Source organism: Coregonus lavaretus, assembly GCF_964263955.1.
Source record: "Coregonus lavaretus genome assembly, chromosome: 2".
Classification (NCBI taxonomy): domain Eukaryota; kingdom Metazoa; phylum Chordata; class Actinopteri; order Salmoniformes; family Salmonidae; genus Coregonus; species Coregonus lavaretus.
The window spans coordinates 51,595,685-51,618,985 of NC_139989.1; the positions used below are offsets into that span (position 1 = coordinate 51,595,685).

The 23,301-nt window shown below is 43.4% G+C and overlaps 1 protein-coding gene and 1 long non-coding RNA gene across 2 annotated transcripts; one reads left to right on the top strand and one right to left on the bottom strand.

Annotated features, from left to right (window-relative positions):
- Nucleotides 1-443: 443 nt before the first annotated feature.
- Nucleotides 444-21,031, top strand: LOC311106076 (RUN domain-containing protein 3A-like; the record flags this gene model as incomplete). The annotated part of the gene is made up of 11 exons (XM_084148372.1): nt 444-550; nt 11,193-11,308; nt 11,613-11,746; nt 11,897-11,982; nt 12,086-12,175; nt 12,267-12,347; nt 12,448-12,613; nt 12,871-13,028; nt 13,167-13,286; nt 18,731-18,822; nt 20,742-21,031. The coding sequence occupies 11 exons, from the start codon at nt 444-446 to the stop codon at nt 20,882-20,884; spliced, it is 1,293 nt and encodes a 430-aa protein (XP_084004498.1). The 3' UTR covers nt 20,885-21,031.
- LOC311106089 lies at nt 12,479-23,290 on the bottom strand. The gene is made up of 3 exons (XR_014610294.1): nt 23,203-23,290; nt 12,877-13,014; nt 12,479-12,555 (listed from the first exon to the last, which is right to left on the bottom strand). It is a non-coding gene; the product is annotated as an uncharacterized lncRNA (long non-coding RNA).
- Between the last annotated feature and the right edge of the window lie 11 nt (nt 23,291-23,301).

The window sequence follows — 23,301 nt, forward strand, 5'->3', positions numbered from 1 at the left end:
TATAAAATTAAGTAGACTACATTGGCATTCATTTCATGCCAATTTGTAATTGTTTTATTACATATTATTTGTAGATATGTTGTGGTGCAACAAAATAATATCCTATATAGTCAGTCATCATCTTCCATAGTGTTATAAAACCTCAAAGCACATTATGATCAAATGTAGGATAATTAAATGATGGGATATTTTATGTAGGCTAATTCAACATATGTGCATTGGGTATCTTGATGCAGAGGGTATTTTAATTATAATGTCTGTCTGTTCACCCTGCAGAACTCGATCGTGAATCGTGAGCGCGTCAACGTAGAGCCCACTAATTAAGCATCAGCATCTCTCTGCTTCTCGCGGAGGACTGAGGACACCGGAATATATGGCATAGGCCTGCCGAGGGAGGGGTCTTGGTGGTGCAGGGCTACCGGAAGGCTCCGTACTGCCGCTGAATGGAATCCGGCTGTGTACGAAAAGCAATGGCTATGGGTTTGACATCGAAAAAAGCATCTTCTCGGAGCGTCGGCGTGGAGCGAAAAAATCTCATCACCGTATGCAGGTACAAAACAAGGGAGCAAAGGTTTCGTGTGGTTGGCACGTCATGTTAACCACACAGGTTATTGAATGCATGCATGGAAACAAATGTATAATGTTTTAGGCTACAATGTAAGAAGCTTTCGAATAATTTTCGGCCGCATTAACCAATAGTTAAATGTAAGTGCCAGCTCTGTGTCCTGTGTTGTTTGTTCTCAATCATGCATTCTCATAAGGAAACGAAAAGAAAAACAAAAGGCAACATATTTTACAGCTATGGGCACTGTGGTAGCCTATACATTAGACTACTTGGGGAAATTATAATGGATACATTTGTTATGTTTTTTATTTCTCTCGATGAGAAATAACGGTGAGAGAGAATCAGATCGCCTTATAAATAAACAGCCACAGATGCAGTTGCACCTTGGTGGACACCCGGCTGTCTCAGCCGCTATGTCGGGCTATTTGAAAGGACATGGGATTGAATTGGGTGTGTGAGGCCTATGTTTGAGAGGGCATTGCTCCACCAGAATGCCCCAGGTCGGTGATGTAGCAATGACGACAACCTTCTTTGGACGAGGACATTCTTTACCGCTTAGAGAAATGCTGCTCCAAGATAATGACATCACAGTGAAATCGGATGTTTATTATGGTCATTTAATGCTGCTGTGATGTACTCATCTTGCACTGAAAACACCCAGAGGAATTTCACCCGGTGGCCTGAGAGATAGCTCTCAGAAAAAAAAGTATAGGCCTACGACATCTATGCCAGCTCATCTATACCAGAGTAACTGATATCTACAGCTGATACTGCTGATAATAAAATTGCATAGCAGTCATACCCCTGTGTCTGGTTGTCATAGGAATGCTATTTGATAACTTGGTGAAGGAGAAATTGTTTGACCCAATGTAGGCTAATGTATCATCAGTGCTCCATCCTAGAATATTCCTATTTGTAAAGGCATAATTAATGTGAATACTTCATACATGATGATGACAAACATTTGTCATGTAAATTAATATAATATAATATATTCAATGATATAATATATATATATTCACAATTATTTCAAGAGTGCATATGTGTTTTTGCAAAATACCCAATATGTGTCTCATCTCTGTGTCCTTATGCATCTATACTGTAAGCTTCCTCTTCACTGTGTGTCCTCATGTCTGTTGTGTGTTAACACATACCATGGTGAGTCATACTGGTTTATATCCCTGTCTTCATATAAGGAGCTCCAGTAGGAACAGGAACTGGATTGTTGCCTCAGAAACGTGTGGGTCTGTGGCTCGTAGCTTGTATGTTAGCAATGTGAATATGTTATCTGTGGGCACCCTCATGATGAGACGTGAACCCATCAGGCGAGGCATGTATGTGTCCAGTGTGTGCTGTCACTCTGAGGGGCCAGGAGACCCATTGTCCTGTTGTCAGGGACACAACATTTTATCTCCTGAGGGAGGCATTGTTCTACACAGGACCAACGGGAATGACATCACTCAAGCTCCTGGTGGTCTCTCTAAATCATTTCTAGAAAAAGCAATTAGCAGAAAATGATATACCCATTCTATGTGTAGTGTAGGTAGGCATATATGGTTTATGACATTGTCACTAATCATGGATATCTTTCCATCCTTCCAATCCGATGACATCGACATTGGCCACATATCCTCATGTTGACCTCATGATATGACATGTTGAGTTTAGTGTTTGTTTGCTGCTTGGACAGAAGAATAAATAGACAAATGAAAACTCCAGGAACACGATCAAGCACTTTTAATTACAGCACCTCTCTGCCGAGGGTTCTGTCTGCATTTAGTGGAACATACAGTGTAATAGAACACGTAGAACAAACATAGAACATGACCAAAAATAAAAAAAGTTTTAAAACACACAGACTTCAGACTCCAGAAGGATTAGCGAGAGAACAAAGAGACATTTGTTGCAGTTCGGTCATTTTTCAGACGCTGACTGTGCCAAGAATATTTGAATCCAAGACATTTAAAGGCACAGGACACAAAACAAAAAAGAAATGTTCACAACAGTTTTTCATCAGTAATGCTAATCATACAATTTTCTCCACTGGGAAAGACATTGATTACTATTCAATGAGAGCTATGGATTCAGTTTAATGCAAGGGTAATACATGTATTCCCCAGGCTTTGAATATCTGAAAGCATCTGTGTCGATGTCAAGTCTTAGCTTTGTATTGTGCAGTCTAAGATAGGCTGTAAATCATAGAAGCCTCTTTTCCTGCCAGACAGACATGTACCACTTCCATGTGTCGAGGCAAACTGCCAGTGTCAGCCAATGACAGCCCTTGTCCCAGGTGGTGTTCAAGTAGACAAAGGTTGTGAAAGTTTGTGACCTCAGGACCTCTGGCTGTACATAGAGACAGGCTGGTGTTGTGTGTGTCTCATTGTGTAGGCAGGACTACCAGCATGGCAGAGCAGGGAAGCCTTGGTGCAAAGAGATAGAGGGTGGATCTGTGCACCAGATTAATGCCAAGAGTAATGGAGGGAGTCATGAAAAAGGTTTGACTGATATGGACACAGTAATTTTCAGATCATTAGCCATCCCTCCCAGCTAAGCCCACATTAGTGTTCAGTTAGCACACCAGCCCAAGCATGATCATTATCCTAATACTAATGCACGTGTATATATTCAAATTGACACACAACATTTCCTTCACTTTCAAAACATACACATTTACCAGACATCGACACATAGATTAACATGTTTGTATTTCCTACTTTTCATTTTTTTGAAGTAAATCCTTGTCTTGAGACCTATTTGTGAATGCTCTATTATCATACAGTTGTTCTTGAATACTGAATTTGAATCAGTTCACTGTGTCATTGACCCTTGCTGAAATGCTGGACCCAGAGCTTTCATCCATCCCCATGTAAATTTGTCCTCAGAAATCATTATGGATTTTACCAAACTGGCATCACACTCCCATTCAAAGCTCTTCCTCCAAGTCATTAACATGGTTGTTTTAGTGCTGTACTGATATAGTAGGGCCCAGGGATACTAGTAGGTCTAGTCTCTGATGGCACATCTCATGGGTTGGCCCTGTTATAGACACCAAAGCCAAGATATAGACTTCTAAAATGCAGTGATCTGATGTGTCAAAGTGACCTCCCCATTACATCATGTTTCATTGACTAAACTTATTTTGATGACAGATATTTCCTTGCACAGCAATAGACTGTATTAGAATTCTTGAAATACTCTCAACATCACAGGGAACTTCCCTGGGTCAAAGGTCTTAGGTCAATAGTTAAGTCAACAGAGGTCATAGATATACAGTATGGTCCAGCTGATAGTCTCCAAGTGGAAAAGTCTCATGTATTCATGTACTAATTTGATGTGTGTTTGAAAATGACTGTAGAAATCTCAGTTGGAACTTGGCACCATCAACTTTTCAAGTCCTGAGAAAAAAATAACTTTTGAAGGAGATACCACTCATGCCTTAAGCTGGCTTTCATTTATAAGTATTTACCATGCCCAGAATAATAATAAAATGTCAAGAATAAAATAAAAGTCTTACATAACAGTATAGCTGTTGCTATGGGCTGCATATGTTTTTTAAACATGGCGGGACCAGAGCGTCATCTGTACTCGGTTCATCTGAGAGAAACAGACTGTACCAATAGGTGCTATTTTATCTTCTTGAAAAGAGGCCAAACCAGGAGAAACAGCTATCACTAGGGAATCTTGTTACAGGCCAGTGGATATATTACTTTGTTGTTGCATATTGTGGCCTAAGAGCTCTCATGACGAGGTCCATGACTGGATGAACACTGTTGGTGCCAACACGTTGAACCTAAGAAAACATAAATGAGATAGTTAAGGATTTGGAGGTCCTATCCTACTGCACCCTTGTTCCCTGTGAATAGAAGTGGATGAGATGAGATGGAAGAGCAAGTCATCTTTTGTCTGTTGAAGCCTTCAATTGTTTTGGGTGTGGCTGGGGAGAATGTGCCATTACTGTCTCTGTTGCATTATCCCAAGGAGGACATAAAAGTGAAACCAGCTGCACAATGAGTGCAAAGTACTTTGAAACTTGAATGTGGGTTCTGTGAGGGACTGTACAGTATACAGTATGGTTCTTCACTCTGAGTGTGTCCTTTCGTGTGTTAAACAATGGCAAAGCACCACAAATGGTCCCACTCTTCGCTACTCTCTACCTCTCTCTGCCTCTCTCTCTCAGCCTCAGGGTTCCACTGCTCTACGTTTTTCCTCAAAAAAGCCCTTCTCATCCACTCAGAAGTGGCTGTCCCATTGTTCATTGTGCACATTAAAGCAGCACTAAAAAATGATGCTCGTAATGGGTGAAAATATTGGTGCTCTTTTCAGCCTAATTATCCTCTTGTTTCCCTCTTGTTTTCACATATTTCTAGCATATTATTGCACAAATGACCTCTGCCTTACTAAACATAAGCAAGGTTCATTGGCATTGCAATGTGAACATTACCAGCAGGACCAAACACTTCACATTACAGTATAAATACACTCTTATACAAGTTCAGATACCACTTTAACCTTTCCCCACCTTCCTTGCAACCTCTCCTCTCCTATTACCATATCCACTTTCTCTGTGACATACTATATCCTTCATATCACATCCCCTCATCATGTTCATTATTATGAATTATGCCTTCAGTTCTTCCCAGCCCAGCACCTCCATTGTTGTCCTTGCACCCTCCTCCAAATGCACATACACTGGCCATGAGACACCTTGCCTGGCTCCTCATTTACTTCACATTCACTGAGATGTGAGGCACACCCTTCATCTATCGATATTGCTTGATGTGACACATGATTTTGGTCATAACGTTTGTAATCTCTCTGTCAGAGCAAATAAGTCAACTAATACTATCTCCTCTCATGATATTGCATGGCACATAGACACAGGGCTTGCATCTTCTCCCCTGGCTGAGCTCATCTCCCCTCTGGGAGGGAGAGGGATCCTCCAGGTGCACACACACCCAGTAGAGGATCTGAATAACACCATCAGACAGACAGTGTCCCCTCCACATGGCCGTGGCCAGGGAGGAATCCTCCAGTGTCAGCTGATCCTGCTGGTTAGGCCAAAACTGGAGAGAGAGAGAGAGAGAGAGAGAGAGAGAGGGGAGGGGGGTGATGAGGGAGAGAGTTAGTCAGACAAAGATGGGTAGAGAGAAAATAGTGATTGAGAGCTGTCAATCCTAATCTTCTGAGATGATTTCGGACAAATTAGAGAACCCTGATCCTAAATTGTATTGTAAATAAAACACAACTAAACATGAGTACAGTAGAAAAAAGAACAAGAGGATGTTTGAAGAGAGCTGAGAGTGGGTTTGGCTGAGATCCAAGAGGAGTGAGAGAGGGCACAAAAGACGTTTGTTATAAGGCCGGGCAGTTGTTTTTCAGTGTCAAATCGTACCAAGAGCATCTTGCTGTGGCACTCAATCCATTAGCATTTAAGGCATACCAGTTATTACCGCTCTTTAACTCTCCTTCACATCGAGAGACTTTGTCAATTTCTAATCATTCAACCACAGTATTAGATTATGATGTTGTAATCACATATAAACTGATCTTACTGATAATCAAGACGACTATCTTGCAATCTACTGATTTCTTTGACATATCAGTAAAGCATAAATACTTAAAGTTCCTAATTGCCATAGAATATTGCAACAATGTAGCAGGCCAAATGTTCTCAAAGTTTTGTTCTAGGCAACTGAATAGGGTGTCCAACAGTAACATGTATAACAGACATTGACTTCTGTACAACACATAACTCAGACTCACCTGGAATCATGGGTGGAGTAGAACACATCTAAGAATTCTAAAACCACTGACCTGTTTCCTTGATAAAATCCTGTTTGATCGAAAAAGAAAATGGTCCAAAGCAAAATAATCCAGTGTTTTAGAAGTCAATTTAGATCTAGCCTGTGTAGATGTTGCGGTGATGTCCTTCTGTCCCCTGTGATGGTGTTGTTGTATGTTGTCTTTATGTTTTGTTGAGTTAGCCGCCAGTCCCTCCACCCAATGATGTCCCCTCTCATCTAGAGGGTCTTGCGTTTGGCGAAAAATGCTTTTCGAAACGAGGTGGTGGTGGTGCCCCTGCTGAAGGAGGCATTGCCCATGGTGAGCTTGGTCTTGGCACTGGCGATGGTGGAGGCGCCCAGAGAAGTGGTCTTCTTGCCCCTGGTGATAGACGAGTTGCCCACGGTGAGCTTGGTCTTGCCCCTCTTGATGGTGGTGTTGCCCAGGGAGAGGGCCGTCTTCCCCTCGGTGATGCTGGTGTTGCCCATTGAGAAGAAGGTTGTCTTCCTGACCCTGCTGAGGTGGTGGATTTTGGGGTTCACTCGGCACGACACATCGCACGCTCATGCAGCACACCCCGCTCAGTAAGCCTTGGGTGTGATAGTAACAGTAACGAGTGTCCAGAGTAGACCAGAATGCTAAGCGTGGACAGTGCTACCCGCTGTCACATAATGCCTTCGTTGAGCTTATAGACGTGGGCTCAGGAAGGCCACATACCGCCCATGTGTCCCTGTGAATGGACAGAGGCAGCCGTAGGTGGCTGTAGCCTATCTGAGGGCTGGGGACAGTGGAACGATTGTCCCATCACCACCACGACGCTGCTGAGCGGCTGAAGGAGACATTGTTGCCTAGAGGACAATCTGTGGTGACATCACTTGATCCTGTGGCATTGTTCCCTATATCCCCTGATTGTAAAGCCTTGGTTCAGTGTGAAACTGTATGGAACATGTGCAACATGAAACATATGTGAGACATTGTAATATAGGCAAGGAAGTTGACATAAGTTCATGTTTTCCATCCATGGCCTATGACCGCTCTTCTCAAATGTGCAATGTGCATCTTGGCTTCAGTCTCCAATATGGGTGTGGCTCTTAGGAGTTTTCCAAGTGTCTGTGTCTGTAAAATTGTATATTTGATTTAGAGATGATCAGATAATCTTATATTGCATTTGACTATGGTCCTTGTCCTTTAGTATGACAATAATTAATTATTCCACGTCAGGACAGTACATATCATTTGTTTCCTACTACCGGTACTTGTATATTATATAAAAAGTCACATTTGCAAACAAACAAAATTAAGCCAAGCAGTGTTGAAGCAGTTATTTTATGAGCATCAGGTTACATCAATCAATCAGTTATGACAGACACTTATCCTAGTTTAAGACTGTCCTTATAAACTGAACATAGCATAGTTATTGTAATGCATGCAACCTTGAAACATAGACCAATTTAATCAGCATGCAGTTGTTGTTTTATAACAAAAAGGGGGACATTTAAACTGTATTTTTGCTTCAGAGAATTACCGTTGAGTTTCTCTGTTGATCAGCACACTGATGATGACACATGCTCTGTCTCCACATACATCACACACAGCTGTGTCCTACTGCCTCCCTCCCTGCCAACACACCACCAACCTCATCTCCTCTGTCACACATTTGAATAATGTTCCTCCGTCAGGCTCCAGAACATCTTATCTGATTTCAAGCCTGTTAGATCCGTAACACATCCTAACAATACTCTCATCATGTGGGATTCATTTTGAAAGACAAGATAAATGTTTTTCTTCTAAAACATGAATGCTTCATTGACACTCGAGCTGCAGAATGCTGCACATTGATCAGACACATGGAATAATTGATTACAAATGGACATGATTTAAGCTACAACTAACCAGCTAAAACTGACCAGATAAATATCCCTCAGTTTTGAGTGTAACCGTATACAATAATCACAGGTGAAAATCCCAGTAGATGTTCCGTGTAGTTTGTCTGCCCCTGGTGAGGCTGGATTTGACCACAGACACAGACTTCTCTCCATGGGTGAAGGTGAGAGTGGTCAAAGAGCTGGTGGTCTGGTCTCGTGTCACGGAGGTCTTTCCCATGGTTACGGTGATCTTGCCCAGGGTAATGGTGGTTCTGCTCCACGAGACAGAGGACTTTCCCCAGGAGATGGCGTACTTAGTCTTCAGAATCAAGATCCTGCCCTTAGTGAAGGTAGTCTTGCTGGACAGGAAGGTGGCTTTCCAATCCTCCTCTTCAGTCAAGTATTTTTTTGACGTCCTGGTTGCTTTGGGAGTCTTGGCCCTGGCGTCTGAGCTCCTGTCCATTTATTCTAGGTTGTCCTGCGCTTTGGCATCAGAGCCTTCCGGAAGGAGGTGGTGGTGGTTCCCCTGGTGAAGCTAGCGCGGCCAAGAGCTACTGTGGTCTTCTCCCTACTGATGGTGGAGTCCCCCATGGAGGTGGTGGTCACTCCCCTGGAGACGGATGTATTGCCCATCGCGACCGTGGTCTTGCCCCTGGCTATGGAAGTTTTACCCACTGCCAGGGCAGTCTTGCCCTCGGTGATGCTAGTGTTTCCCATGGAACAAGAGGCAGTCAGCCCTAGTCTGTGCCTGAACTCCGACTCCTAGCTTACACACAGCAGGCACAGCATAGCCTCTAGCTCTTAGCTCTCAGTGGTATGTGCAGTGAGATCTCGAGGTCATCAGCCAAACTAAATCAGTGGCTACAGCTGTCCTAAATAGATCAGACCACCGTGTATAGGGGGGGGGGGGGGGGGGTGATTTGGTCATACTCTGATGTCGGCTGGTTCCTTACAGAGATCAGACCAAGGGACGGACAGGACCTGGGAGCCCATACTGAACAAAGGCTGCCAGGCCGACAACCGTGTCATATGCCATTGGTTGAGACAAGGGGGTTAATTGTGTTGTTGTCACGGCAACTTTGCGGAGCATCTGAAGGGGGACATTGTGTTGCACACAAGACAATTGGAGGTGACCTCAGATGTATTCGATGGCATTGCTCCCAAAAAAACTCCTCTCAGCTATTGTTTAGCGCAAGTCAAGTACAGTAGTACATTTGTCTATGCCTGTCTGCTCCTACTGTTGTTTTTTACATTATACTTTCAACATTCTGTCCCTCTTTGCTACTTGCATTTTTATTGCATATAAATGGTTTTGCAAAGACATACAGTACCAGTCAAAAGTTTGGACATACCTACTCATTGAAGGGTTTTTCTTTATTTTTACTATTTTTTACATTGTAGAATAATAGTGAAGACATAAAAAAAATGAAATAACACATTATGTATCATGTAGTAATCAAAAAAGTGTTAAACAAATCAAAATATATTTTATATTTGAGATTCTTCAAATAGCCACCCTTTGCCTTGATGACAGCCTTGCACACTCTTGGCATTCTCTCAACCAGCTTCATGAGGAATGCTTTTCCAACAGTCTTGAAGGAGTTCCCACATATGCTGAGCACTTGTTGGCTGCTTTTCCTTCACTCTGCGGTCCGACTCATCCCAAACCATCTCAATTGGGTTGCGGTCGGGGGATTGTGGAGGCCAGGTCATCTGATGCAACACTCCATCACTCTCCTTCTTGTTAAAATAGCCCTTACACAGCCTGGAGGTGTGTTGGGTCATTGTCCTGTTGAAAAACAAATGATAGTCCCACTAAGCCCAAACCAGATGGGATGGCGTATCGCTGCAGAATGCTGTGGTAGCCATGCTGGTTAAGTGTACCTTGAATTCTAAATAAATCACAGACAGTGTCACCAGCAAAGCACCCCCACACCATAACACCTCCTCCTCCATGCTTTACGGTGGGAACTACACATGCAGAGATCATCCGTTCACCCACACCGCGTCTCACAAAGACACGGCGGTTTGTACCAAAAATATCAAATTTGGACTCCAGACCAAAGGACACATTTCCACCGGTCTAATGTCCATTGCTCATGTTTCTTGGCCCAAGCAGGTCTCTTCTTCTTATTGGTGTCCTTTAGGAGTGGTTTCTTTGCAGCAATTCGACCATGAACGCCTGATTCACACAGCCCCCTCTGAACAGTTGATATTGAGATGTGTCTGTTACTTGAACTCTGTGAAGCATTTATTTGGGCTGCAATTTCTGAGGCTGGTAACACTAATGAACTTATCCTCTGCAGCAGAGGTAACTCTGGGTCTTCCATTCCTGTGGCGGTCCTCATGAAAGCCAGTTTCATCATAGCGCTTGATGGTTTTTGCGACTGCACTTGAAGAAACTTTCAAAGTTCTTGAAATGTTCAGTATTGACTGACCTTCATGTCTTAAAGTAATGATGGACTGTTGTTTCTCTTTGTTTATTTGAGCTGTTCTTGTCATAATATGGACTTGTTCTTTTACCAAATAGGGCTATCTTCTGTATACCCCCCCCCCCCCCCCACCTTGTCACAACACAACTGATTGGCTCAAACGCATTAAGAAGGAAAGAAATTCCACAAATTAACTTTTAAGAAGGCACACCTGTTAATTGAAATGCATTCCAGGTGACTACCTCATGAAGCTGGTTGAGAGAATGCCAAGAGTGTGCAAAGCTGTCATCAAGGCAAAGAGTGGCTATTTGAAGAATCTCAAATATAAAATATATTTTGATTTGTTTAACACTTTTTTGGTTACTACATGATTCCATATGTGTTATTTCATAGTTTTGATGTCTTCACTATTATTCTACAATGTAAAAAATAGTAAAAATAAAGAAAAACCCTTGAATGAGTAGGTGTGTCCAAACTTTTGACTGGTACTGTACATAGTTATCTTGTTTGTTTCTCATTCCTCTGTCTCTCTCTTCTCCTCTCTTTTAGATTCTCTGTGAAGACACTCCTGGAAAAGTACACAGCCGAGCCCATCGATGACTCATCCGAGGAGTTTGTCAACTTCGCTGCCATCTTGGAACACATCCTCAGCCACCGCTTCAAAGGTAACACAGCAGGTACAGGACATGGAAGTTTCCATCAGTCTCTTGGTCTTCTCATTCAGGAAACGGAAGCCTCAAGGCTTCCCCTAGTTTCAAATGTTACTATTTACTTATTTACATAATATGTAAAATGTCACACATATAATAGGCAAATGTAATGATTTTTACATGAGCTCATGTCATTCCCATCGGTTTTGACCGAGTTAAAGTGCAAAGCCAATCTGCTGTGGCGCGTTGAGCGACAGGGACACTGTGTTGGCTGTTGTAGGAGATGGGAGTCATTGTCAGTGTTTTATCTTTGGACCAGGTCCAGGAAGCTGGTTCAGCTCAGATGGCCAGCGCAGCTTCTGGGACTACATCCGGCTGGCATGCAGCAAGGTGCAGAACAACTGCATCGCCAGCATCGAAAACATCGAGAACATCAGCACCTCACGCGCCAAGGCAAGGACGGGGATCCTCTGTGTGTGTGTGTGTGCATGTTTGTGTCACCAGAGATTCAGAGTAAAATCCCTTAGCTGTCACTCTCTCTCGTTCCCTCTGACCCCCTCTCTCTCTCTTTCTCTCTTTCCCTCCTTCCATCGTTTTCTGCAGGGTCGTGCATGGATCCGTGTGGCGCTGATGGAGAAGCGTCTGTCTGAGTATGTGGCTACAGCCCTGAGGGACACACGGACTACCAGGTCAGATATACCACAAAATAGTATCCCATCTAGCCTATTAACTACCAATCTACCTTAGAAACCACATGCAATACATAACTAATCATAAGGCTTTGCACAGCAGGAGGTTCTATGATGACGGAGCCATCATGCTGAGAGAGGAGGCCACTGTTCTGACAGGCATGCTCATTGGTCTCAGTGCCATAGACTTCAGGTGAGGCAGCATCACTCAGGCCTGCAGAATCATAGCATTATTATTTGTTACATTGTTATCATATAAAGTTCACAATTCTTTCTCTGTCCAGTTTTTGCTTGAAGGGGGAGGCGCTGGATGGGAAGTCCCCTGCAGTGATTGACTTCACACCTTACCTGAAGTTTACTCAGAGGTGAGACAACCACGTGCTCACTTCGCCAATATATGTCATACTAGTCAGTAGCTTAGTCATAGCCATACAAACTCCCCTGCTATGTGTCCCTTGCTTACAGCTATGACTACCTGAGTGATGAGGATGACCGGTGCAGTGTGGACAGCAGTGCCAGTGACGAAAGTGTCCCAGAACACCCCTACATCCCCCTGGTCACCGACGAGGAGAGCTGGAGGAACAAGTGTCGCAAGATGGAGCAGAGGTTTAAGATTGTGTACGCCCAGAAGGTGACCTTTTGACCTCCTGATAACCTTACATTCCTAAAGACATGGGGCATAGAATCTCTTCCAGAACAGAGTGTCATGGTGGACATGTTGATGATCCTCAGTGTACTGTATATTGAGTAATAACTTTGTTTGTACTTTTGGGGTATGCAGAACACAGTCTATCTGTATGCACTCCAGTCCTATCTTCTAACTGTTCGTCTGTGTCTGCGCCTGTGTCTGTGCCTGTGTGTGTGTCTGTGTCTGTGTCTGTGATGCAGGGCTACCTGGAGGAGCTGGTGCGTCTGCGGGAGTCCCAGCTGAAGAACGTGGAGACGGAGAACAAAAAGCTGAGTGCCAGGCTGGAGGAGCTCAGTGTCCAGAGCCTGCAGGAGAAGAAGGAGCTGGAGTCCATCGTACTGGAGCTGCAGGCACAAATGTGAGAGCAATATACACAGCACACACACTAGTATACATGGACGGGGACACATACAAACATCATAAACAGACACACACAAATGCAGTACATCACATATCAGATGATGTTAAGAGTTAATCCCATGCGTGTTCCCTCCAGCACTGCCCTCATCCCCTGTGATTCCTCCCACCTGACCAAGGACCTGTCCATCCCTCTGGTCAACCAGTGGCCCTCCATACGAGGCTACAACAACCATGGGGACGTCAAGCTCTTCCGCAGGTACATCTACTGTATGACTGTGTGTATATGTGCATGTGTGTTTGGTCCTATATTTATATACACTACCAGTCAAATGTTTGGACACACCTACTCATTCAAGGGTTTTTCTTGATTTTTACTATTTTTTACAGTGTAGAATAATAGTGAAGAAATCAAAATAATGAAATAACACATATGGAATCATGTAGGAAACAAAAAGGTCTTAAAGAAATCAAAGTATATTTTATATTTGAGAATCTTCAAATAGCCACCCTTTGCCTTTATGACAGCTTTGCACACTCTTGGCATTCTCTCAACCAGCTTCATGAGAAATACTTTTCCAACAGTCTTGAAGGAGTTCCCACATATGCTGAGCACTTGTTGGCTGCTTTTCCTTCACTCTGCGGTCCGACTCATCCCAAACCATCTCAATTGGGTTGAGGTCGGGGGATTGTGGAAGCCAGGTCATCTGATGCAGCACTCCATCACTTTCCTTCTTGGTAAAATATGTATTTATTACACAGCCTGGAGGTGTGTTGGGTAATTGTCCTGTTGAAAAACAAGTGATAGTCCCACTAAACCCATACCAGATGGGATGGCGTATCGCTGTAGAATGCTTTGGTAGCCATGCTGGGTAAGCGTGCCTTGAATTCTAAATAAATCACAGACAGTGTCACCAGCAAAGCACCCCCACGCCATAACACCTTCTCCTCCATGCTTTACGGTGGGAAATACACATGCGGAGATCCTCCGTTCACCCACACCGCATCTCACAAAGACACGGCGGTTGGAACCCAAAATCTCCAATTTGGAATCCAGACCAAAGGACACATTTCCAACGGTCTAATGTCCATTGCTCGTGTTTCTTGGCCCAAACAGATCTCTTCTTCTTATTGTCCTTTAGTAGTGGTTTCTTTGCAGCAATTCGACCATGAAGGCCTGATTCACACAGTCTCCTCTGAACAGCTGATGTTGAGATGTGTCTGTTACTTGAACTCTGTGAAGCATTTATTTGGGCTGCAATTTCTGAGGCTGGTAACTCTAATGAACTTATCCTCTGCAGCAGAGTTAACTCTGGGTCTTCCATTCCTGTCGCGGTCCTCATGAGAGCCAGTTTCATCATAGCACTTGATGGTTTTTGCGACTGCACTTGAAAAAACTTTCAAAGTTCTTGACATTTTCCGTATTGACTGACCTTCATGTCTTAAAGTAATGATGAACTGTTGTTTCTCTTTGCTTATTTGAGATGTTCTTGCCATAATATGGACTTGGTATTTAACCAAATAGGGCTATCTTCTATATATCCCCCCTATCTTGTCACAACACAACTGATTGGCTCAAACGCATTAAGAAGGAAAGAAATTCCACAAATTAACTTTTAAGAAGGCACACCTGTTAATTGAAATGCATTCCAGGTGACTACCTCATGAAGCTGGTTGAGAGAATGCCAAGATTGTGCAAAGCTGTCATCAAGGCAAAGGGTGGCTATTTGAAGAATCTCAAATATTAAATATATTTTGATTTGTTTAACACTTTTTTGGTTACTACATGATTCCATATGTTATTTCATCGTTTTGATGTCTTCACTATTATTCTACAATGTAGAAAATAGTAATAATAATAATAATAATAATATGCCATTTAGCAGACGCTTTTATCCAAAGCGACTTACAGTCATGCGTGCATACATTTTTGTGTATGGGTGGTCCCGGGGATCGAACCCCGGGCGTTACAAGCGCCGTGCTCTACCAGCTGAGCTACAGAGAAAAACCATGGAATGAGTAGGTGTGTCCAGACTTTTGACTGGTACTGTATATTTATTTGTATTAATCCCAGCCCCTGTCCCTGCAGGAGGGCCTTTTGCCTTTTGGTAGGCCGTCATTGTAAATAAGAATTTGTTCTTAACTGACTTGCCTAGTTAAATAAAGCTGCAATATGTAACTTTTTGGGTGAACCAAACAAATTCACATAGAAATGTGTGATATAGACATGTTATTCTCATTGAAAGCAAGTCTAAGAAGCGTAGATCTGTTCTATGTGCACTTGTTGTATGCTTCCGTTAAGTTTAGTTTTGCGTCTTTTACTTTTGGTTTTGTACATCAGCTTCAAACAGCTGAAAATACAATCTTTTTGGTTATGGAAAATATATTTCACAGTGGTATACAGTGAGGGAAAAAAGTATTTGATCCCCTGCTGATTTTGTACGTTTGCCCACTGACAATGAAAATGATCAGTCTATAATTTTAATGGTAGGTTTATTTGAACAGTGAGAGACAGAATAACAACAAAAAAATCCAGAAATGAGGGAAATAAGTACACTGCTCAAAAAAATAAAGGGAACACTTAAACAACACAATGTAACTCCAAGTCAATCACACTTCTGTGAAATCAAACTGTCCACTTAGGAAGCAACACTGATTGACAATAAATTTCACATGCTGTTGTGCAAATGGAATAGACAACAGGTGGGAATTATAGGCAATTAGCAAGACACCCCCAATAAAGGAGTGGTTCTGCAGGTTGTGACCACAGACCACTTCTCAGTTCCTATGCTTCCTGGCTGATGTTTTGGTCACTTTTGAATGCTGGCGGTGCTTTCACTCTAGTGGTAGCATGAGACGGAGTCTACAACCCACACAAGTGGCTCAGGTAGTGCAGCTCATCCAGGATGGCACATCAATGCGAGCTGTGGCAAGAAGGTTTGCTGTGTCTGTCAGCGTAGTGTCCAGAGCATGGAGGCGCTACCAGGAGACAGGCCAGTACATCAGGAGACGTGGAGGAGGCCGTAGGAGGGCAACAACCCAGCTGCAGGACCGCTACCTCCGCCTTTGTGCAAGGAGGAGCAGGAGGAGCACTGCCAGAGCCCTGCAAAATGACCTCCAGCAGGCCACAAATGTGCATGTGTCTGCTCAAACGGTCAGAAACAGACTCCATGAGGGTGGTATGAGAGCCCGACGTCCACAGGTGGGGGTTGTGCTAACAGCCCAACACCGTGCAGGACGTTTGGCATTTGCCAGAGAACACCAAGATTGGCAAATTCGCCACTGGCGCCCTGTGCTCTTCACAGATGAAAGCAGGTTCACACTGAGCACATGTGAAAGACGTGACAGAGTCTGGAGACGCTGTGGAGAACGTTCTGCTGCCTGCAACATCCTCCAGCATGACCGGTTTGGCGGTGGGTCAGTCATGGTGTGGGGTGGCATTTCTTTGGGGGGCCGCACAGCCCTCCATGTGCTCGCCAGAGGTAGCCTGACTGCCATTAGGTACCGAGATGAGATCCTCAGACCCCTTGTGAGACCATATGCTGGTGCGGTTGGCCCTGGGTTCCTCCTAATGCAAGACAATGCTAGACCTCATGTGGCTGGAGTCTGTCAGCAGTTCCTGCAAGAGGAAGGCATTGATGCTATGGACTGGCCCGCCCGTTCCCCAGACCTGAATCCAATTGAGCACATCTGGGACATCATGTCTCGCTTCATCCACCAACGCCACGTTGCACCACAGACTGTCCAGGAGTTGGCGGATGCTTTAGTCCAGGTCTGGGAGGAGATCCCTCAGGAGACCATCCGCCACCTCATCAGGAGCATGCCCAGGCGTTGTAGGGAGGTCATACAGGCACGTGGAGGCCACACACACTACTGAGCCTCATTTTGACTTGTTTTAAGGACATTACATCAAAGTTGGATCAGCCTGTAGTGTGGTTTTCCACTTTAATTTTGAGTGTGACTCCAAATCCAGACCTCCATGGGTTGATAAATTTGATTTCCATTGATAATGTTTGTGTGATTTTGTTGTCAGCACATTCAACTATGTAAAGAAAAAAGTATTTAATAAGATTATTTCATTCATTCAGATCTAGGATGTGTTATTTTAGTGTTCCCTTTATTTTTTTGAGCAGTGTATTTGACCCCTCTGCAAAACATGACTTAGTACTTGGTGGCAAAACCCTTGTTGGCAATCACAGAGGTCAGACATTTCTTGTAGTTGGCCACCAGGTTTGCACACATCTCAGGAGGGATTTTGTCCCACTCCTCTTTGCAGATCTTCTCCAAGTCATTAAGGTTTTGAGGCTGACATTTGGCAACTCGAACCTTCAGCTCCCTCCATAGACTTTCTATGGGATTAAGGTCTGGAGACTGGCTAGGCCACTCCAGGACCTTAATGTGCTTCTTCTTGAGCCACTCCTTTGTTGCCTTGGCCGTGTGTTTTGGGTCATTGTCATGCTGGAATACCCATCCACGACCCATTTTCAATGCCCTGGCTGAGGGAAGGAGGTTCTCACCCAAGATTTCACGGTACATGGCCCCGTCCATCGTCCCTTTGATGCGGTGAAGTTGTCCTGTCCCCTTAGCAGAAAAACAACCCCAAAGCATAATGTTTCCACCTCCAGGTTTGACGGTGGGGATGGTGTTCTTGGGGTCATAGGCAGCATTCCTCCTCCTCTAAACACGTTGAGTTGATGCCAAAGAGCTCGATTTTGGTCTCATCTGACCACAACACTTTCACCCAGTTCTCCTCTGAATCATTCAGATGTTCATTTGCAAACTTCAGACGGGCCTGTATATGTGCTTTCTTGAGCAGGGGGACCTTGCGGGCGCTGCAGGATTTCAGTCCTTCACGGCGTAGTGTGTTACCAATTGTTTTCTTGGTGACTATGGTCCCAGCTGCCTTGAGATCATTGACAAGATCCTCCCGTGTAGTTCTGGGCTGATTCCTCACCGTTCTCATGATCATTGCAACTCCACTGGGTGAGATCTTGCATGGAGCCCCAGGCCGAGGGAGATTGACAGTTATTTTGTGTTTCTTCCATTTGCGAATAATCGCACCAACTGTTGTCACCTTCTCACCAACTGATTGGCGATGGTCTTGTAGCCCATTCCAGCCTTGTGTAGGTCTACAATCTTGTCCCTGACATCCTTGGAGAGCTCTTTGGTCTTGGCCATGGTGGAGAGTTTGGAATCTGATTGATTGATTGCTTCTGTGGACAGGTGTCTTTTATACAGTTAACAAATTGAGATTAGGAGCACTCCCTTTAAGAGTGTGCTCCTAATCTCAGCTTGTTACCTGTATAAAAGACACCTGGGAGCCAGAAATCTTTTTGATTGAGAGGGGGTAAAATACTTATTTCCCTCATTAAAATGCAACTCAATTTATAACATTTTTGACATGCGTTTTTCTGGATTTTTGTTGTTGTTATTCTGTCTCTCACTGTTCAAATAAACCTACCATTAAAATTATAGACTGATCATTTCTTTGTCAGTGGGCAAACGTACAAAATCAACAGGGGATCAAATACTTTTTTCCCTCACTGTAGATGGTACAATGATTCTCTACACTGTACTTGCTTGTTTTGTCACATAAACTGAAATTAGGCGAACTATTAAAATTTTTGCAACCAGGAAATGTCTGTGCAATTTCTACATAGGTGTTAATGTAACAGTATTTCATGATGTCACTCATCCCTTCAGGAGAAGCTTCCACAGTTTGGAGCAGCTCTCAGCTGACGTCAGTCTGAACTCTGATTCCCAGAAGACAGACGGGCAACAGAACGGAGATACAGGTTGGTGCTCAAAAGATAAATGTACATTATACAAATACATTTGCAGAAGCACAGCAATGCATACTGATGCTGCAGAAATATGTGCACTGAGGCACCCACTGTCATACAGTGGGGAAAAAAAGTATTTAGTCAGCCACCAATTGTGCAAGTTCTCCCACTTAAAAAGATGAGGGAGGCCTGTAATTTTCATCATAGGTACACGTCAACTATGACAGACAAATTGAGATTTTCTTTCTCCAGAAAATCACATTGTAGGATTTTTAATGAATTTATTTGCAAATTATGGTGGAAAATAAGTATTTGGTCACCTACAAACAAGCAAGATTTCTGGCTCTCACAGACCTGTAACTTCTTCTTTAAGAGGCTCCTCTGTCCTCCACTCGTTACCTGTATTAATGGCACCTGTTTGAACTTGTTATCAGTATAAAAGACACCTGTCCACAACCTAAAACAGTCACACTCCAAACTCCACTATGGCCAAGACCAAAGAGCTGTCAAAGGACACCAGAAACAAAATTGTAGACCTGCACCAGGCTGGGAAGACTGAATCTGCAATAGGTAAGCAGCTTGGTTTGAAGAAATCAAATGTGGGAGCAATTATTAGGAAATGGAAGACATACAAGACCACTGATAATCTCCCTCAATCTGGGGCTCCACGCAAGATCTCACCCCGTGGGGTCAAAATGATCACAAGAACGGTGAGCAAAAATCCCAGAACCACACGGGGGGACCTAGTGAATGATCTGCAGAGAGCTGGGACCAAAGTAACAAAGCCTACCATCAGTAACACACTACGCCGCCAGGGACTCAAATCCTGCAGTGCCAGACGTGTCCCCCTGCTTAAGCCAGTACATGTCCAGGCCCGTCTGAAGTTTGCTAGAGTGCATTTGGATGATCCAGAAGAGGATTGGGAGAATGTCATATGGTCAGATGAAACCAAAATATAACTTTTTGGTAAAAACTCAACTCGTCGTGTTTGGAGGACAAAGAATGCTGAGTTGCATCCAAAGAACACCATACCTACTGTGAAGCATGGGGGCGGAAACATCATGCTTTGGGGCTGTTTTTATGCAAAGGGACCAGGACGACTGATCCGTGTAAAGGAAAGAATGAATGGGGCCATGTATCGTGAGATTTTGAGTGAAAACCTCCTTCCATCAGCAAGGGCATTGAAGATGAAACGTGGCTGGGTCTTTCAGCATGACAATGATCCCAAACACACCGCCCGGGCAACGAAGGAGTGGCTTCGTAAGAAGCATTTCAAGGTCCTGGAGTGGCCTAGCCAGTCTCCAGATCTCAACCCCATAGAAAATCTTTGGAGGGAGTTGAAAGTCTGTGTTGCCCAGCAACAGTGGGCAACACAACCCCAAAACATCACTGCTCTAGAGGAGATCTGCATGGAGGAATGGGCCAAAATACCAGCAACAGTGTGTGAAAACCTTGTGAAGACTTACAGAAAACGTTTGACCTGTGTCATTGCCAACAAAGGGTATATAACAAAGTATTGAGAAACTTTTGTTATTGACCAAATACTTATTTTCCACCATAATTTGCAAATAAATTCATAAAAAATCCTACAATGTTATTTTCTGGATTTTTTTTCCTCATTTTGTCTGTCATAGTTGACGTGTACCTATGATGAAAATTACAGGCCTCTCTCATCTTTTTAAGTGGGAGAACTTGCACATTTGGTGGCTGACTAAATACTTTTTTCCCCCACTGTACATGCACCAACACAAAACCACACAGAAACCCACTTAGAAGAATGCATCCACATGTCCTCACAAACACAAACATACAAAGGCATGTTTGAACCTTGTCTATGGTGTATTTTGCGTGGGTGTTTAAGTTATGCTGATAGCCAAAGTGTGCTTTAGGGACAGAGTTTTATGGTGTTTTGTCTATTTGCTCCTCTGTAGGAAAAGACTACACCCCTTCTATGCTGGGTCTCTGTGGATCTCTGGCCTCTCTCCCCAGCTGCAAGTCCATGTCCAGCCTCAAGTCCAGTGAGTGTCTGGTCAACATCAGCACGGAACCCAGCCCTGCACTCTCCCCCAGCTAGGGGACGCCATGCCGACGGCGCTCTGTCTGCGCAGCGCAAAGCCAGCAACCAACCAACCAACCCCACCTGCCTGCCTCAACCTGGAGACACTGCATAGACCATGAACATCTACCTACCTACTGTCAACACTATTAACACACAGTTACCAACCAAACCCTTTTCCAACCAAACCGTTCTCCAACCAACTCCACTCATCCCACTGCTTCATGTCTGCAAAGATTAGAGGGGGAAAAGCTCTTCAATATTTCTGGATTTGTGTGTGGATTAAATGAAAGTTATAATGAAACTAAAAGGATCCTAGTTGTTCTGTGTCCCTCCTCACCCACACCCTCTCTCACATCCTCACACTGTCCATCCTGCTCTTTCACAGCTGTATGTGTGAATTCCTAGGTCAAAATGTTGGCCTGTATATTCAATGCCTTTTGGACACATCTAACCATCCCAATTCAAAGCTACACAACTATCCAAAAGCATATATTTATTTATCTATTTAAATCCTCCTCTCCTCTAGATCTCCTTATCCAACTCTTTCTCTGCACCTGATACATCTGCTCATTGTACTGTCTGTCCGTCAGTCTGTCCCAGCCCTGCCTCGGCCTATACTACCCTCCTGCCTGCCTGGCAAAATGACAGGCAAATTGGAAAGACGCACTTGTGATTAAGTTAGAACACTTGGAGGAGAAGGCTGAACTGTATTCTAACAAAAACATCAGCTATTCTTAGGTGTTTGTGAGTGGATGCAGATTGAGTGTTGCTGACATAGCGGCTAGATGTGTGTTTGATGCATGTGGCTGAATGATATTGGCATTGTTCCTCCATTTATACTGGGTTTTGGATGATTGTCCAGGCCTGAATCTCAAAATCATTGACCAGCTTGGGTAATCAGACATTGTGTCAATGTGTGCAGCAATTGGTTAAGTCTGTCTATCAACAGTTTTGTTGTCACTTTGCTTTTGATATTTTGTTCATGAATCTGATTTTATAAATCAAGTGTTCTGTTATTTTTACACGTGCATATTTGGTTATTTTTGTTCAATGACCTATGCTATTAGTTGCAATAAACTGCCTTTTGGTTATGTCAATCCCTTTTGAGTGAGTATTTTTTTCTCTGCAAGGTGCGTAAACGTTGTTAAAGTACGTGTACCCTCAACTATGATTTTGGTCCTCTGTAGCTCAGCTGGTAGAGCACGGCGCTTGTAACGCCAAGGTAGTGGGTTCGATCTCCGGGACCACCCATACACAAAAAAATTTATGCACGCATGACTGTAAGTCGCTTTGGATAAAAGCGTCTGCTAAGTGGCATATTATTATTATAATAACTACTCCACTGGTTTCAACAGTATAAATCTGTAATGCTCACGTTGATTTTCTACTAACAAAAGGATCAACTTTAAGCAGCCCTTGATTGGTTGAGTCAGGTGTTTTAGTAAGCTACTGGGCCAAGACAAAAGTAATTGATTTCAGTACACTGTGCTGCAAACCTGCAGGACCAGTGCCCAGATTTAGCCTATAGGATTAAATCCATAGAAATAGAATGAATAGAATGGACGACTCATTGTCTTGAATGGGGGATACCGTTCTATTAATTATATTTCTATGCATTTAATAATATATGAAAGGTGAAATCCAGATGGATCATTTTTGAAAAACTTGGGCCAGGATGGAATGTGTCCAATGTGCGCTATGGCACCATCTAGTGGTTAATTTACTAATGTGTCCCCAATCAATCAATTGGTGGGCAGTGCACCAGCAGGGGTGGTGTCCAATTAACCATCACATCAGCTCATTCTTCGGTTTCTGGAAGGCAGGTATGTTTGATAGAACTTTGTAAAACCAAATGTAAGATTGATTTGTAGGCCTATGCATGTTGATAAGGGGACATTTAGATCACTAAAGTTCATATTTAGTTTAGAGTGATTAACACAATGTTTAGCATATTAATATATTTTCCCTTTCTGTAATACACATGATTTCCAGTGTTTGTGACACGCAAGGTGCGGTTTGATGGTCAATAGACTTTAATGTTATGAATTATTCTCATATCTGTTGATAGTGGGTGACGCCAGACTGGATGTACAAGGACCGAGGACACAATGATTATTCACTATTGTATTGATGACACTGTGATTCTGTAGTAGCTGACAAAGTCACTGCCTTTTGTTTTGACTTCCTACAAGGTTCTTGGGCTGGTGTTTTGATAGCCTAATCAATCACACTTTGATACTAATTATTGGTATACAGTCTGAAGCAAAGCACTGCAGAATCGTGGAAATGTTCCTTAGAAGCCAGAATGTTTAATACATTTTTTAAAAACTTACTCTATCGGTTGTCTGTGCAGTTGGACCTTCAGCTGCTTGAAATTTGAGACAAAATATCCATAGGAAAGTATTGTTTACCCAACTTTTTAGAGCACTGGT